This window comes from Alligator sinensis, unplaced genomic scaffold, assembly GCF_000455745.1.
Source record: "Alligator sinensis unplaced genomic scaffold, ASM45574v1 scaffold632_1, whole genome shotgun sequence".
NCBI classification, from domain to species: domain Eukaryota; kingdom Metazoa; phylum Chordata; order Crocodylia; family Alligatoridae; genus Alligator; species Alligator sinensis.
This window is the reverse complement of record NW_005842408.1, coordinates 992,854-1,011,919: the sequence shown is the minus strand read 5'-3', so window position 1 is coordinate 1,011,919 and position 19,066 is coordinate 992,854. Positions and strand designations below refer to the sequence as shown.

At 43.5% G+C, this 19,066-nt stretch overlaps 1 protein-coding gene across 13 annotated transcripts in view; it reads right to left on the bottom strand.

Moving 5' to 3' along the window:
• The window catches only part of DLG1 (discs large MAGUK scaffold protein 1), a 272,859-nt gene extending 258,697 nt beyond the window's left edge, over positions 1-14,162 (bottom strand). For 10 of the 13 annotated variants that reach the window (XM_006029984.3, XM_006029985.3, XM_006029986.3 and 7 more), the window contains exons 1-2: positions 14,052-14,161; positions 5,173-5,339 (exon numbers count right to left, since the gene is read on the bottom strand). In XM_006029984.3, coding sequence (XP_006030046.1) covers positions 5,173-5,339; positions 14,052-14,091 — 207 coding nt within the window. In that variant the 5' untranslated portion in view covers positions 14,092-14,161. Of the gene's footprint in view, positions 1-5,172; positions 5,340-14,051 lie in introns of all 13 variants that reach the window. The other 3 variants (XM_014522896.2, XM_025211513.1, XM_006029987.3) reach the window with 1 other exon arrangement.
• Between the last annotated feature and the right edge of the window lie 4,904 nt (positions 14,163-19,066).

Here is a 19,066-nt window from a genome sequence, read left to right as displayed (position 1 = left end):
AAATGGCTGTCCAAACAGCGGGCCAGGTCCTTTTGTCTCCAGTACTCTTTCCTGCCACGGCAGGGGGTCGGACTAAATGATCTCCTCATGTCCCTTCCGACCCTATGAAACTACTATGAAACTGTTACACAAATCAGTTTTTGACACATTAAAATTTCTGAATGAATTAATATTGAGTCAAATACATGTTTAAGGACTCACAAAGCTAATTTTCCCTACCCAAAAAAACAAAAGCTTATGGACCTGGAGGACACTTTGCACCCAAAAGCTTGTCTAACATCTCACCCAGCTACACAGTTGGTCTAAGACAAGATATCACCATAAAATTTTGCTTCAAAGTTTATGGAGACATGAAATGGCAAGAAGTGAACTATTCAAGAAATACAACAGCTTACCAGCTGTGACCATTCACTCGAGTAGATGGGAGTCCCACCTGGTGTTACTTAATTAGGCCTCCATCACTGAAGAGCGAGCCTACACTAGAAATTAGCACAAGTTAAACAGATCTGCTTTCAGTTCCACTCTCGCACAATCTGCAGTTATAACTCTGCTGCTGAGTGAAGCAAGCTGTTCTTTCACACTCAGAAACGGCCACCCTCCCTGTACGTGGCACCAAAGGGGAGTCTCAGCCACTCCCTGTATTGGAGCTCCTCCTGTGACTTCTCTTTCCTATCACATCTCTAATATTGCTAATTAATAACTCAACAGCATGGTCCCCCACCCATGCAACATGATGCTCACAAAACATGTGCAATCACAGGAGTTAGAGTTGAAGTCAAGGTTTATGGGACAAGCAAAATATAATGTTGACAACAGCATATTACCTGCTCAGCTGTTTCATGGATTGCCAGGCTAACGTGAAGAACCACTGCCCTCATTTTTTGTATTCTTTGTAAGGATAAATTTAACTCTGAATCAACTTGGCTTAAAATATTCCACCTTACTGATACCCCTAGTCTTAACAATATTTTAACATGTTTTGTCTTGAAACTTAACTGTAATTCTTTTTTATCTTAACAGTAAACAAGAAACAGTATTACTTTCAATTATCTGAAAACATAGTATAGAAAGTATTAACCTCTAGTCACCACAGCAGATGGAGCAGCTGCAGTTTTCCTCCATGCATTTCCTGGCAGCCACATCCCATACCTACACGAATGCGCGCGCACAAGCAAGCATACACGCTCACGTACACTAGTACCACTTTCAATGTGCACAACCCTGGTTCTTCCTCCCATTGCCCTCTCAAGATCTGGTAAACTAATTTTGAAGAGAAATATTTAGCTTAATCTTCATTTTTTGTTATCATTTCACATGCTGGATTGGTTCCATCAGGAGTCTGATGCATTAAAATACTCTTTTAGGAAAACTAAGGAAGAATCACCTTCTTTCCAAACTGCGACTATCTTCTGTTTCTTCCAAAAGGAATGAAGTCAGCAGCCATCTCTATTCAGAGCTGTATGTGACCTAATAGTTGAAAACAATGGAAGATAACGACCCTTTTGAAAAAGGGCAGCTTTTGTCACAAGAATTCTTGGCAGTAAAACATGAGAGGCCCTGTTGGAAAAATTTGCAGTTTCTGGTAATAGAAGTGCCTGAATTAACACTAATCCTAAATGTTAAAAGTCAGTGTACATACAAAATTGCAGCACAAATTTTCACCAGTCCCTCAAAGTTAAAACCTGTTACAACACTGCAAAACTGAAGCAGGCATGAATAAACCGTGGAAGCAATTCCTTTACAACTGAAATCAATGAGGTTTGATAACTGGCTAGACTGATTTAATTGGCTGCCCACCTGACCTGATGGCCCCATACGGGAATCACGAGAATATATGAAAATGTGGGGTTCCATTTTTTCTTAAGTTTCCTGCTCTCTCAGTCGAGGAATGCCAGGAATAGGACCTGAACGTACTTGAAAGACTCAGGAACCAGAAAAATAAACCTTTCTTCTTTTAAGTCTCATGATTTTAAAGCCAATGCCAGGATTTCGAAAGGCTGAGTCTATTACCCACAAGTGTGCTGAATTATGATATTATTCCATTAAAATAATTCACAATGAACTGAAACTGGGTGCTTACTTTTTCTTTTTTTTTTTTTTTTTAAAGACCCATTTATTTAGCTCTAAACAAATAACTTCTGATTGATCAAAAAACTGATTCTGTACTCGAAGGATAAGTGCTATAATTCTGAGATTGGGGTATTGCATTCTTCATACTCACGTGCTTACGGGTAAGAGCAAATGTTTTACATTAGCCAAAGCACACAAGTTTCTCCTCTGTGACTACTCATATTTATGTCAAAATCTATCTGCACAAAGCAAAAAGTAGACTTGGGATTTTCAAGATGACACTGGCATGAAGCGTAGCTGTAGCCCATATTCAAATATTCGGGATACTGTTTGGGGAAGGATTTCTCAGTAGCTTATTTTTTATACTTTACTTGTTCTCCCATTTGCTCATTTTATACATTATTTTCTTCTCCACTTTAAGTCATCCTAAGCCTTTGTTAGAAAAGGTGACATGTCAATCTAATAAATAAATCAGTGGGGGCCACGCTTTTTGCAGGAATGTCACAAATTTGCACTGAACTTTCCTCAAGTGCAATTCCAGTTCCCTTCCTCTGCCCAATATGCTGCTCTGCTCTTTGCTCCCTGCCCTCTCCCACTCCACTGTTTGCTTCCTGCCCTGTGCTCCCTGCCTGCTCTGCCACCGTACTACCTGCCCCCTCCCTGATCCATTATGTGCCCCACACAGGCTGTCCAAGCCAGTTATGGCTCACATGCCACTGGCTAGCCACCCCTGAGGTAACTGAACCAAAATGATCAGTAATGTAATGTAAAGCACATATCTGCCATGCCTGTGCTATGCAAAGAAAGCCAAAAACATTAAGAAAAAAACTCTTGATACTTTTACATATAATTCTCCATTAAGCATATATGCATTTTTCCATAAGATTAGATGATCCGGTCTCTTTATCTACACACACCAGCTGAAAACTTGAAGTGTACCTAAATCATACCTGACATTCCTATCTATAATTTTTTTTTTTGCTAGTAAAATAAAGTAGCATTTATATTAGTTTCCAGCCATAAGTCACAAATTTGTATCCATTTTCCTCAAATCTAATTACCTTTTTATTGGGCAAGGTTCCAAAAGAGAGACTTCAAAGTATGGCAAAAATACAAGTGGAGTTTAAGTGGAGCTAGCCTATCATAGATTCTGAAAGATTTTATGGGATCACTTGAATTTGACTCCCATTTTAAACAGGTGCCAAATACTCAATGCTCTAAAACATTATCTGAACTGTAAGAAACACCACCCAAAATTTTATTTCAACTCTATTTTATAAAATAAGAGTTGGTAAAACCACCATAAAAAACAGAGTTCTTTTCTTCCGTGTTGCACAATGTGCAGTCATTTACATCTGTGCAAAGTATTTCCAGTTCAAAACTGAACTTCACAATTGAACTGAGCTACACAAGGCGAGGTCCAAAAATGACAGGTAACACAACCCACGCCACGCAAACTTGAGACAAAGCAGGATATAAAATATCTAATTCCTGACCACCCAAGTCAGGCCACAAGACCCTATTTTCAGTTCATTTTTATAGCATTTTTGTTTAAATACGAATGCTTGCAAATGCAAATTTTATTAAGCACATGCAAAGCACACACAACGATGATACTGAAAAGAAGCTTGACGAAAACTCAGCGAGGCATCAAAACATAGGTAAAATGAATCCACTCCTGTCTTTATACATCCCAAGATTGCTTTAACTCTTTTTGTCACAGCACTGGAAACACATGTGCAGTTGTTCGTTATGACCCTTAAACCTTTTATTCAGTTGCGGCTTTGCAAGATACATTCCCTCATCATCTCCCTAAAAGCCTACACTCCTCGTACCTGGAAGTTCAGCATTTTACTGGTCCAGCTCAGTAGGCGATTCAGACTGCTCTGTATTACTGGATCACATCCTCTTTATTCCCACTCCAATCTTTGTCATTGCAGTAATTTTAAATTCTTATAGACAATTTATGTAAATATAGCATAGCATCAGGCCAACCACCAATCCCTGAAGAATCTCCCTAGAAACACCTGCAAGTCTATGATTCTCCATTAAGCGAGTTGAGTTCTCAGCCCCTTTCAAAGCCTGTTTTTGAAAATTACAACTGAACAACGCAAGCGATCAGAATGTCCCATGGTACTAGGTCAAGCATTTTACAAAAGCTTAAGCATACTATCTACTCAATTAGGTTTTATCAACCAACCGTGTGAACTCTGCAAAGAATACCTATATTCCCATAAAAGGACTCGCATCACTTGCATTCTTTCCAACTGGTTAACGGAAAAACATACATGATTAATAGGCCCAGTCATTTTTGTGGTCTGTCTCTGAACCACATTTTTCTTTTAAGAGAATTACTCAAATTCAACATTAAAAAATTGGCTCAATGCATAACACTGCTTTGCATAATAGCCTATTTTCAGCATTTTCCATCCATACGTTGTTCAAATATTCCTGCATGTTGAGCAGATTTTCATTAATCTGACTACAGTGACATTTCTATTTTCCCCTGAGTAATTACAGGTAATTTAGGACACAACTAAAAGAGGTTCAAATGGATCCTTTCTATGTGAAAACATCAAATGCATCTGCCATTGCGTTACATAATCACCTGGCTTGACTGGTTCCTTGCTTCTTGAAAAGTCTATTGCAGAATATTTTCAGAAGTTGCCACCCCACTTCAGGACCTTTTAAACAAAGAATCTAGTAAAGAATCTAGATATCCCACAGCTACCTTTTTTGCTATGCTGAAGGTGGACCTTTCTTTTTTTATTTTTAACTAAATTCTGCCCCTGCTGCCACTTGGCTCTCCACTGCATGCCCCCCCACACTGCTTTCCTATGTCTAGGATGCAATTACCCCGTGTCTAGGATCCCACGTCGTCTTAAATTCTAAGTCATTTTTGAGTCAGGTAAATGCAGTACTTATAACCATAGGAAATTTTAAGACAAAAAGGAGGAAGACTAGAAAACAAAACTTATAAATAAGTTGATATCCTCAAACCAACTGTGTAACTTCTCATAAAGCAGGGAGTACTTAATACAGGGTAATCATCCTACACTGCATGATCAATAATTAATGTAATTATGACAATTCATATGATACCTCTACACTTGGGCTAAGGCTGCTTGGCAGTGTTTCCGATGTCACGGTTGTGCTTGGAAGGCTAGAGAAGTCCCAAGTGTTCACAGGCTGTACTGGTTCAGATGGCTTTGACTGATCAAAGCTTTTTGGATTGTCCAATAAGGTCACTTCATAAAATTCTTGAATATCTAGAAATGTTTAAAAAAAAAAACAACAAAAAAGGTTCAGCGATCAGATTTCATAATAAAACTATTAGTTTGGTCTGTAGTAAACTTAAGACAACTGCACAAGTATGAACATTGTTCTGGTTCTGATCCATTCCAGATACAGAATTAAGGCAATGTTCCTTTCATGAAAGAGCAGCAAAGACTGATTTACCAATTCGCATACTAAAAATTAACAATTTACCCAAGATAAAGATTCTAATTGCGCTCTTTGATTTTTTTTTTTTTTTGTTACAAGTTGTATGTATATTTTCCCCTAAAATTACCCACTGTTGTCTATTTTGGGTTGTTTAGGGGGGGGGGGGGGGTTTAAGGGGTGTTTTCTTTTTAAAAAAAGTAATTTTATAGTGTCAGAGTCCAAGGGTATCAGCATAAGTTTTGAAGCTACAGCATTTAACGACAGCTGAAGCATTTTCCTGTGTTATTTTACTTTCCAAAAAGTTGCTTACTTAATTTACCAGCATCAGGCAATAACTGAAAAAGACAAAACTAACAGCTATGGAGGTACAAAGAACATTCACAACCTTTTCTGGAAATAAATGTTGTGCTTAACGAAGACTAAAAGTAATCAAACTTGAAGAACATTCTTAGACTGTGTACACGTTCCAGACAAACTACTGAAAGGCTATTAACTGTGAAAGAGATGCAAAGGAATACTATTATTAGGGCTGCCATAGATCTGCCTAAAGCACAGCAAAGTTAGCTGCAAATTACAGCATCTTTGAGACTGATCAGGACAAGCAGATCATAGAATCATAGAAATGAAGGGCTGGAAGGGACCTCAAAAGATCGACCCCAACCCCCTGCTCTGGGCAGGAATGATCAAATGATCCCAGGAAGGTATCTGTTCAGTCTCCTCTTGAAGACTTCCAATGTTGGGGACTGCATCCCCTCCTTGGGAAGTCTATTCCAGGTTTTGGTCACCCTTACCGTAAAGAACTTCTTCCTTGCATCCAACCTGAAACCATGCTCAGACAATTTATGGCCATTGCTCCTTGTCTCCTCCCCTGGGACGCCCTAGTGAACAGTCTGTCTCCCAGCTCCCGATATTCACCCCTTACATACTTCTAGACGGCCACCAAGTCCCCCTCAGTCTTCTCTTCCCCATGCTGAACAGTCCCAGATCCCCTAGTCTTTCATAAAGTTTGTCTTCCAGGCCCCTAATCATGCATGTGGCCCTTCTCTGGACCCTTTCATAATTCTCCATGTCTCTTTTGAAGCGCAGCACCCAGAATTGGACACAGATGAGGAACTTTTACTTAATCTATATTATTCCTACCAAAAAACAAAGACAAGTTAGATGCTACTAGATACTACATTTAAGTTTCATGTTTGATTAATTCAATTCAGTGGAATTGCATACATCTATCATTTTAGATGGCTTTTGGCCATAATCCCACATATATGCCTAGAACCTGCATCGTCCTTTCACTTGCGTTCATCTAGTTCAGGGGTGCGCAACTATTTGGGCCCAAGGGCTACATAGGGAGTTTTGATGAGCTGTCATGGACTGGGTCAGCACCCCTTGTCCCCCGCACAACTCACCAAAACTCACTATGGGGCTTTGGGTGAGCGGGAGCGGTGTTCAGGAGTGGGACAAGTGTGATCTTCTCCCTGCATGTCCTGCTCTGTGGGGGGGCAGGACTGGCAAGGGGTGTATGGGGGTGTGTGCACATGTTGGGAGAGTGGGGGGGGGTGCCCAGGGAGTGGTGAGGGGTGTGGACTCAACGACCCAGAAGATTCGTACAAAAAGATCATGTTCTCCACCAATACAGAAAACAGCAGCAGTACCATTACTGTACTTAAATCTCACTTTTATATACATCCGATCACTCAAAAATTCAGACCAACTGGTTACATAACATCTAGTTTCAAAACCATGTTTGCTCTCAGCACTACTGGGTTGGAAGAGTTAAAAAGGGGAGGATGAGAGTGTTTCTGAGAGAGAGTTCCAGAAACTATCCAAGCCAAAAAAGACTAAGTCTCCTGTATCTTATTCATTTTCCACATCACCCTTCTCTTATTATTATATATTTCCATATCAGAGTTCTCTGCATGAATGTCACTACTATTAATCAACATTTAATCAAGCATTTTTTATATGCAAGATTCAGGATATAGTCTAATATGGTGGTTTTCAACCTGTGGTCTGTGGGCCCCTGGGGGTCTGCAGACTATGCCGAAGGGCGCTATGAAAGGTGACTGCAATCAATCAAAAGCATGGGAACAACCACACTTGCAATTCAAAAGGGTCCACACCTCCATTTGAAATGTTTTGGGGGTCTGCAAATGAAAAACTGTTGAAAACCACTGGTCTAATACAACTGGATACTTTAGGAGAGAATTTAATTTTTAACCGTGTTCTGCATTAGCCACATTAAGAAGGTTACTACATTATTTATAGGAGAAAGCTATTTCTGTAAGTGTTTTACAGTAGCAATCTAGGGCATCTATTCTTAATCCTGTTACTATTCAGTTAAGTCATGCCATTTGCAGCAGAACGCACAATCATCACAGCAGACTGGTTTATTTCAAAAGGGCTCATTTCCTTGCACGCCCATCTAGCTGTGGTCTTATCGCCACACCAGTGACACCAGGAAGCACATGCAACTGAAACATGGAAGGTATGGGAACCATCTGATAATGGAATTAGTTGGTCTGTTCTGCACTGCCTTCTTGTTCAGAAAAATTGAAGGATTGCTTGTTTTTTAAAAGAAGTCAATGAGTAAATTATAATATTGGTTTCTATGTACATTTTCAGTCTGTAAAACGCAACACTACTGTATCTGGACATCCAGGAGCTGTCTGTGCACCTCGTTTAGTATATAACAGCATGAAGATGCCCGACAACCACGTTCTAGAGAACGATGCTATTATGTCATGCCAATCATGAAAGGCTAGAGGCTTGTTCCTTCCAACACTAGGTCCAGATCAGCAATTTTAAGTCTCAACCCATTTAAAGTATCTTCATCAAGCACATTATTTAACATTAATGTCTAGATATTTATGTTTTATACCTTTTAAAACTGAAATTTCTACTTTTCCTGGACCACAAACAATGAGCACCAATCTGCTTTTTTGCTGTTACGGCACTGAGTCCTCCTACCAAAAGCTGCTCTTTTGGGACTTGTCCAGAGTTGAAGAAGGTAAGGCTTGAACCGGCACAGTTTTCTGCCTCTGGTGCCAATTTTCTCTCTTGGGGGGAAGTGTGAGGGGTGGGGGATAGGGACAGCAGGTACAGGGGGTGGGCAGCAGGGATCAGCACAGGCAAGAGGGTGGAACGAGCAGAGGGCAAGGGGGGAGGCAAGCACAGGCACAAGGGACAAGGGGCAGGCAGCAGTGGGGGAGGCAAGTGGCAGGGCGAAACCGGGGCTATTAAAACCCTCATGTAAGAGGCTATTCAGAAAGTATCTATCCCAGGGATGGGCAATTATTTCAGCTGGAGGGCCACTTAAGTTCTGGTGAGCTACTGAGGGCGGCAAGGGTAGCTCCGCCCCTTAACAGGCACCCCGCCTCCTGGTCACCCCCTAGCCCCTGACCTTTGCCACCAGAAATCCTTCCCCTTGCCCCCCAGAAATGCTCCTTTTGGGAGGGGAGGGCTGCCATCTTAGAGCCAGAAAACCTCCCCATCATACACTAAGAGTCAAACACCTACTAGAACATATGTTACCTGTATGACCTGCGTTATTTTGCCACGATTTGTGCCTGCGTACCATACAGTGGGGATTGCATCACAACTCAGAACTGAAGTCTTACTCACATGCTGTGTGTGGGATGGCATCTGTGGGGTGTGAGAGAGGGAGGGGTTGTGGGGACCCCACACACTCCCTCCCACGGCACACAGCCCCTGGCACCGGTGGCGCCCTGCCCCTGCTTCCCAGCGCAGCCCTGGGACCTGCATGGCAGGGAGCGGCGAAGGCAGCCGGCTCCGTCACGTGGGGCTCCCCCCAGCAGCACCCGAGTGCCAGGAGCTGCATGTGCGCCGCAGGGAGCCCCGCACGATAGCGGCGGGCCGGCCTGGCTACTGCATGCCAGTGCTGGCCAGAGCCACAAGCACTCAGAGCCCCCGCCTGCTGCTTTTGCTGCTGGCAGCAGCAGAGCCTTGCGCCATGCGGGGGGACCCCACACCCCCCCTCACACCCACACCCTGCCCGCCTGAGCTCCACATTCCCCCTGGGTGCAGGCTCCATGCTGTTGCCAGCCCCAGCCCCATGCGCCACACTCCGGCCCAGCTGCAGTTCCCCCCCGGCCCCTTCCCTACCTGCTGCCTGAAGCAAGCGGGATGCCAGAGAAGCCGAGCAGGGCGGCCGACAGCTGCAGCAGCAGCAGCAGTCCTGCCCAGAAGCTGTGTGCTGGCTGGGCAAGGGTGGGAGCGAGGCGCATGGGCTGGGTGGGGTACAATTAGTTGGTGGGCACCTACAAGCCAGATGAATTTGCCTGGTGGGTTGGATGCAACCCACAGGCCGTATTTTGCCCACCCCTCATCTAGTCTAATTCAATTACTGTGCTAGGGCCCAAGCAAGTTCACAGATCAAAGTACTACTGTTTTGATATGCTTCTTTGTTAGCAATTTAGTTTTCAAGCTACGCAGAATTGTACAATGACACATCAAAGTGAATCAATCACCCAGAAATTAAGAAATGGAGAAGAGTGAACTCAGAGCAGTGACCAGACCTCCATGAGAAAGACCTGACCCCAGAGGAAATCCATACAGACGTAGTGGCAACACTGGCAGCTGAGTTTAAGCAAGGAAGAATCAGCACTGAGGATGAACCAAGGTCAAAATGCCCCAGAGTTTGTCCCACCTTAACAAGTGGTGGAAGATGGCAAGGCATGACAGACAAATCAGCAGCCAAGTACAGAGCAGAGAACCGGGCATCAAGCACTGGTCAGTACCTGCCATCCACAGTGAAGACTGGCGCATGAGAAAGCAGTCAGGCAGACAGATGGGTGACCAGGGTGCTTGGAATTGTGGATTCCTTTCAAACAAGTCGCAAAAAGTCCGGAGTAAGAAGTCCCTGCTCCAGAACAAGACAGGGGGGTCACCTTGATGCCAAGACCAAACGGAGTAAACAGAAGCAGCCTCCAACTCACAAAAACGGCATCAGTCAGGAAGGCAATGGTCAGAGGTTTTTCAGAACAATGAAGGGTAATCATGACCGGCTACTTCTCAACGTCAGCGGGGAGTACCACATTAATGAACTGCTGCGCTTGTGAGAAGCCATCAAAAAGAAACTCCAGAGAAAGCCTGGCCCAGGAGTCCTGCTGCTCTAAAACAACACATGACCCCCCACATCCCAGACTGCTGAGACCGCATGAACCAAGTAAGGCTCTGAACCATTTCCCCATTAAGAAATGCTTCACAAGTTTCACTACTGGTATGTTCTGCAGTCCTAGGGAAGAGCAAAAGTATGAAAGGATTTGCTCTGCTGACAAACTGCTAATATGAAACCAGCATGAGACATCATGATGGACACGGACAAATATTCACACATTCCTACGATAAAACGTGTCTCCCATTGCTTATACCTGCTGCTTGATAATTTCATCAAGTTGGCCACTGAGCAGGATCAATAAAAGAACAAAGTAAGTTTAAGATGTGTTAAAACTACTCATATGGTAACTATAATTTTGAAAAAGCAGCAAGCAAGAAAATATGAAAGGAATAAAATGGTAACACTGAAGCTTCTCGGCGAAATAGTATAGGAAAGAGAATGATGTTTGTTAAAAATGCAGTAAAAACACGGCTTATTAAGTAAGTGATCACTGAAAATCTCCAAGTGATTGAAAACGTATGACAGTACGTCGTAATGAGGACTTCTGGGTTCACCAGGAGAACTCTCTGCAAAAGCAACTGACTGCAGACTCTTCATGTGCTACGAGAATCAGACCCATCACTTCTTTGGAGCATTCTTCAACTCTCGGCCAAAATAAAGCCAGCCAAGAAATCTAACTGCATCTCCACTGGTGTCGAGAAGAAATGAAAGTGGAGAAATTCATTCACAAACAATTCTGCTGTCAGCCTGCACATGCATACCTCTTAGACCCAAGTTTCAAAGGTAGCAGAGTTAAAAGATAGCAGTATCGCTATGACGTTCACAACTGCTAAACAGACCACACACTTGGGACTCGTCCAGACAAGCACAGCTGTGAGGTACGTGGCACCACAGACATATCTGCACGTTCACTTGTTCTCTGTCCTGCAAGGCAGCAGTGCAGGGGAGGTTTTGAACCCTGGATATTCAGGGTTAAAAAAACCTGTGGGGAAAAAAAAAGAGTGGTGCATACTTGTCACTCAAAACGGAAGCCTAGCCGGCCAGAGCCACACTCCACCAGCTCGCCAGGCTCCATGCGGCAGGACTGCTGCTGCAACAGCCCCAGGAGGCCCCCAGTAAATTTCTGAGGTGTATTAAAAACCTTAGTTTGGGGAGGAAGGAAGTTTCTCCCTGCATCTTCAAATTTTCCAGAAATTTTACATTTCTACTGAGGACAAGGATCCCATCTAGCAATATGATACCTTCCCTTTCCTTCAAATGTATTTTTTGTTGCTCCTTAGAAATCAGGCAGAGCCTGCTTGCCAAATCTATCGGCAAGTGAAACAGCTAAGATTTTTTTCTGATGCCTCCAGCAAAAGCATACATAATACTGGGATATAGCTATGCTCTGCAGAGTTTGGAAGCCATATATATGTATATAGCCCTTTAATACGCTGTAAGAAAATACTGACTAAAATGCAAGTATAAATTAATGATATATTTGTAAATTATAAATTAATATAATGCTTCCAAAATTCAAATACCCACTTTCCATCCAGTAGCACAAGTGGGTATAAGGAAGCGGGCCTTCTTCCCCACATCAGCCTGGTCCCAACATCCTCCCCCATCCCCAACTTGCTCGCTCCTCCCATCCCCGCTCCAATTTTGGCCTGGGCCCACTGTTCTTCCCCCTGCCCACCCCCCAGCTCGTGGCAAGCCGGCTTCTCACCACCCTCGGACCTGGTCCTCCCCCGCATTGGACCCAGGCCCACTCCTCTCCTCCCCCCACTGCTGCAGCACAGGAGGGGGGGAATGGGCCCAGACCCTAAGCAGCAGGAGGGAAGGAGGGAGCAGACCCAGATGGGCTCCCCACCCCCCATCATTCTTGACAGGCAATTGGCTAGTACTGTCCTAAAAACCACCATGAGTTCATACTTCTGTAACTGGGAGAATTAGTACTGGGAAATGTGATATAAGGAGATGTAAATTCATATTTTGCTTCTAGCTGCTAAGTACTACATGCAAGAAAAAAAATCATGAAACTACTCAATTTGGAGATATTTGACTACAATTTCATTATTGCATACACATCTCAACATCTATACATTTATTTGACTAGACTCCTCTCTTTTTGTGTGTTTTTTTATTTATATATGTCATCTATTTTTGCAATATTAACACCACCATTACTGAAATTATGCTGAACAACATTTGTCCTTGCCTACATTTGTAGCTGCACCTATTGCCAGAGTATTAATGTCGTTTCCAAAGAATAATGAACAGTGAAGTACTCCAACCAGAAAGTGCACTGGAGCAGACCAGCAGAAGACAGGATATCTTTAGTACCTCAAAAAAAAAAAAAAAAAAAAAAGATAAGTTTCTCATGCACTCACTGCTGATGTGCATGTAAACAAGCCCTCACCCCGCACGCTACATAAAACAACGGGTGTTTCCAGTCCGACGTACCACTGCTGAAGCACCAATACTACAATGCAAGGTACAGCAAGAGCCAGGAGAAAAGGGAGTTCTCACATGGTCTCGCAGTGCTTTGAGTACTGTGCATGTGCTTACCTTCCGCACAGGCTATAGTCATTGAACACAGCATGAGAGGAAAGCAACCATGGCCATAACTTTCATGTCTGTTGGCTCATGTTACCTTAAATTTTGAAGGGGGCGATCATATCCTGTTCCCTGGACGTCTGGGCTCATGGGAATGTCAAGATTTGTGTAGAATTTCCTCAGGAGAAAACCAGTCTCACATCTAGAATCTTAAATTCACTAAAAACCAAGTCGTTATTCTTGCAGGACCCAAAAGAGAGGCCTGCAACAGGCAAGTGCCCACCTCCTAGCCTGGATGATTGAAAAACTAAAGATTTTTAGCAATGACATAGCACAGTACAAATGAAAGTGTTTACTTCAACTCCATTTGAAAAAAAAGGGGGGGGAAGGTGATTAGAAAGGAAATGAACAGAAGCAAAATTCAGTATTAATGTTATTTCAAACTTCTTAGAAAGTATTAAACAAAAAACAAAACACAATGAAAAAGGACATTACCAACTATTTAATGGCAGGGTTTTTTATCTTAGATATTTAAACACATTTTCAATTGATATTATGATCCAGTGGGTTATGCAAAGTCCAGTGGTTTTAACTAAAATTTATTCTACTGCAACCATCCTCAAATCATCCTTCATAAAACGTTTTGTTTTTCCATGTTTTTCATTTACAAAAATAGTGTGCTACAAAAAATACACCACAATAATACCGTGAAAAGCTAAAAAGGATCATTTTTGAGCCTATCATGAGGTGGTGTCTTTTTAAGCAAAGTCCTTCCAAAATTAAAGTGAAATCCTCCAGAGTCAAGAAACAACAAGACACTGGGGTGTCCTGGGTTTTAAGTGCCCCTCGGTGTTAGCATTACCACGCAATCTTTTCTTCCGTCTCTGAAGGCCCCTCGACATAGAAAGCAGTCTCGTTTCATGCAGCAGTTCAACGATGTGCACTGAAAGAGCTGGGGATCAAATAACCAAACGTAAAAGATAAAAATACTAAACTGCCACCCCATCAGATTAAGAAAACCAAAAACAAACACAGAAAACCCCCATGTATTTTAAGAACTGCTATAATTCATACGGACAAGGCAACAGGCAGTTAACATTAGGTTGATGATACAGTACTAACTAATCCTACCTCCTCCTTCTCTCCAAGTACCATATTTTCCAAGACAACTCAGAATTTAAGACAGCCCCCCAATAATCAGATTCTACACATGGAAAATTATAACATATGTATCTATTTTCCAGGTATAGAATGTAATTATTGGAGCGTCATCCAATTATTGGAGTGAATGACAGACAGCCCTCTCCACCAATCAATCAGTGGTGTGGGGGCAGGGCCACCAGAGCCCCTTAGCCAATCAAAGCTGTGGGTCTCCCACCACGATAAGCCCACAGAAGTGGCAGTCGACCCAGCAGTCTGCTCACAAAATCTGCCAGCTGCCTCCTCGAGTTGGGGTCCTAGCTATGTGCTGCTGATATTTAACCAAGTAATAGAAGTTTGAGATCTAAAGATCTCTAAAGTTCATCTTAGTTCATTACTGCTAGCAACTCACTCTTCATTGCTTTGCTAGCTCCCTTTGTTGTTGGTTTTTTGGTTTGGTTTTTGAAACACCGTCCAAAAAACTGTAGGTCAGGGGTTCTCAAACTTTATGATACCATGACCCCGAGTGCTGGATGAGCTCGCACGCAGCAGCCACCGCTGCCATCCAGCACTGTGCGCCACTTCCCTGCGCCACCGCACGTACCCCCAGGAAGTCTGCAACCCTTTTTTAAGTTCCTCACAACCCCACGCATTCTGTGTCCGTCTTCACTGTGGAAGATCATGTTAAAATGGGAAAGCTAGTTAGACAGAAGTCATACGACATCACTAAGGAAATGAAGAACTTGTATGCAGCATGCAAAGTGCTTAAGAACACCATACTGAAGGCACAGAGCAAATGTATACTGCAAATCCAAAAAAAAATGGAGCGCAGACCAAAAGAAAGCCAGCATGATTTAATGACAGAGTTACAGAGACAATAAGCAGAAAAAGGGCTTCTTTCAAGAGGTGAAAGTTGAATCCTAATGAGGAATATGAAAAAAGAGCATAAACTCTGGCAAGTCAAATATAAAACTGTAATAAGACAAGCTAAGAAAGAATCTGAGGAAAAACTTGCTAGAGACAAAAAGGCAACAATAAAAATGTAAGTACATTAGAAGCTAAAGACCTGCCAGAGAATCAGTTTGGCCTCTGGATGACCAGGGTGTAAAAGGGACGCTAACGGACTGCAGGGCCGCTGCCAAGGAACTACTACACGCGTTCTTTGTGTCCGTCTTCACTGTGGAAGATTCCATTACAGAGATTCCCGCACCAGACCCACTCCTCTCGAGAGACAAGTCAGTGGAGCTCACCCAAGTGAGGGTTTCAATACATTAGGTCATACTGGAAACTGCTAAAACTAAACTGGAACGAATCACCAGGACCTGGTGACATTCACCCTAGAGTCCTGAAGGACCTCAGATGGGAAACTGCTGAGCCCCTAACTACTGCGTGGGCCATCACTGAAAACACTGTCAGTACCAGAGGACTGGAGGCTTGCCAATGAGATTCCCATATTTAAAAAAGGCTCTAGAGCAGCAATTCTCAACCTTTTCCACCTTACATCGCACCAACCATTGGTCCCAAAAACCCTGGACCCACCATGATAAACAATGAGTGGGGGGGCGGGGGCGGGTGTCGTGCCGGTGGTGAGGTCACCACCTCTCCACGTCCCATGTAGACAGCCTTTGTGTCCCACCAGTGGGATACATCCCGCCGGTTGAGAAGCACCGCTCTAGAGGAGATGTAGTGAATGACAGGCCGGTGTAGAACTGATCAGCAATGGATGAACGTGACTTGCGGGAAGGAATCAACGCAGCTTTGTCAAAGGGAAATCATGCCTCACCAACCTACTAGACTTAAGGGTATCAATAAGCCAGTGAATTGGGGCAATCAAGTTGACATCATAGCTGGACATCCAAAAAGTCTTTGACAAGGGCCCCCATCAGAGGCATTTAATGAAGTTGTGTAGTTACAGGAATGTTCACTTATGAATTAGAAACTGGCTTACAGATAGAAAACAAAGAGTGAGTCTATATAAATGGCCAGTTTTCAGGATGGAAAGAAGCAAAGAGCAGAGTGTCCCAGGGAGCTGTGTTGGGACCACTGCTGTTTAACATTCTTAAATGGTCTGCAAAGGGGGGTGAGTAGCGAGGTGGCCAAATTTGTGGATGACAAAAATATTCAAAGTGGTAAAGACCAAGGTGGACTGTGAGAGATACAGAAGGATCTGGCCTGATTGAATGAATGAGCAACTAAATGGCAGATGAAATTCAGCGTAGCTCGGTGTACAGTGATGCACATGGGCAAAAATAACCCATACTATACCGACACTATGACGGGCTCTACATTAGCTGTTACCACACGGGAAAGATCTGGGAGTCATTGTGGACAGGTCAGTAAAACAGGAACTCAGTGCTCAGCAGCTGTCAAAAAGCCAAACACAATGCTATGGATTATTAAGAATTGTAAACCAAAACCGTCAGGATCATGATGGTCCTTTATAAATCCGTGGTGCGACCACACCTTGAAGACAGTGCCCAGATCTGGCCTTCACGCCTCAAAAGGACAGAAGACAAGGTCCACAGACAAGGTCCACAGAACGGCAATAAAGATGATGAGTGGCATGGAGGGGCTTCCGTAAGAGCAGAGACTAACGAGGCCGGGCCTATTCAGTTTAGAAAAGAGACACTCAGGGGCGGGGGACATGACAAGGTTTACAAAATACTAAATGGTGACAAGAAAGTCGATCAGGATCTGTTATTTACTTTTTCCCACAATACAAGAACTGGGGCAGGGTGTCATAAAATGAAACTAGTACTTAGTTTTTAGGTAGTTAGGAGGTTTTTCACACAGCATGCAATTGAAATGCAGAACTCGCTGCCACCAGATGTTCTGGAAGCTGACAGCTTCACCAGATTCAAAAAGGGACCAGATTCATTCTTGGCGGAAAAGTCTAACAGCAGCTACTGAGCACAGGAGTTTGGGGTACAGCCTCTGAATCGGAACTTCCTAAACCGTAAATTGTGGAGGCTGCAAGTGGGAGAGGAACCGTGGAAAAAGCCCGGGTCAGACCTAGTTCCCTCTCCCTTCCAGCCTCCGCTCTCTGCCCTGTGAGACACAGAAGACTGGGCAAGATGGACCTATGGTCTGACCCAGTAAAAGGCAGTTATGTTTACACTGTCATAGAGCTAATATTAACTGGTCTACAAATGCTTGCAATGACTGGAGAATCTGTTGCAGCGCAGATATGTCCTTTCAGACATGGTATCTATCACGGTTTTAAACTGCTTTAACATAAAGAGCCTTTTTTGCCATTCATTCAGGAGGCCCAACCCAAAGTAAAAGGCTAGAGCACATTCCAAGCTCACTGAAACACAGTGCTAAATGAAACCGCTTTTCCCAAATAAGGGTATTCGCAATTCTGCAAGTCTTTCATGGAGTCAGACTGGACCTCACAGGTCGTGCAAGCCTAACCCTGTGCCTGACTTCTACACCAACAGACATTCTGTAAAGCCTGGGCTGTGGAAAATCTGAATAGCAATATTTTGTAATGGCAACAATACTGCCCACCGTGAATCTCAAGCACTTCTGCACTGACTGAAAGTTAAAGATCCTGCTTTCCCTGCATGCGATTTCATTTTGTTGACAGCGTGGAGTGCAGGAGGCCTGCAACTGGGACTTATCTTGAGACTGAACACCGCTTCAAAGAGACCAAAGGGTCAGCATGTTATTTCAGAGCAGGGCAATTTAAGACATGCACGGTATTTGGCAAGCTCTAAGCAGCTCAGCATAATGAAACATATATAAAGTATCGTGCTAGTTGTCAGGATAGTAGTAGAGCTCCCCTAATCTATATATTTCTCTTTCTTATAAACTAAGGAAAGATTTCAGCTCTTTCTACTGTTCCTGGATTAAGTCTGCATACTGGGAGCTTGCCTACCCACATGCACCCAACAGAGCCTATGCATTTCATGTGGATGAATCAGGAACCGAAGTCAACATGACTCACAGGTAACAGGAAAGGAGGAAGCGTGAAATGAATTTTACTAAAAATGTCCTTTCTCCAGCAAATTTCCCGACAGAACTGAAAATCCACACTCCTCGAACAGCAATTTTTAAGGAGACAAGACATCAGCAGTGATACCACATGTGCCCTTCAAGTAATGGTATGTTTTGCCTGACTTAGAGATTAACAGTAAGTGCCTCCTGTGTACTCCACTCGCATGCCTAAACTTGGGACTGAAAAAATGATGCACTTACACAGAATATGCATTTATCTAAATTTACTACAAACAGCCTGTGTCCATTAAATGCACAGCCCTGTCAGTGCTGTGGGGTTACCAACCCTGAAGCTTGTTTTCAAGGTTTCTAATTCTCATTGCAGGTTACTAGATGGCCTTGAAAATGAGGGAAGAGCAGCTGTGAACCTGACTAAGGGAAAACTATATGCAACTGTCTACTTCAGAGGTGCTCAGTCTTTCTGATCATGCAAGCTGGATGACAGGGTGCAGCCAGTCATGGGGCCAATCCAATCCCGTGTGCCAGGTCCAGGCCCACATGCCAAGTCCAACCCCAGGCGCTGGCTCTGGGGCTGCACTCAGGGTCCAACCCAGTGTGCCAGGTCCATCTAGTACGTGGGGACAAGTTATCCAGCCCGTGGGGATTCCAGAGCTCCTCCTCTGCAAACCCCCTAGTGACCTTATCCCACTTCCTAATTTCCATTAAAACCACTCACTTACTGCTCTCCTTAGCTTCTCACTTATCTGGCATGTAGCCCTTTACCAACGCATCAAGCCA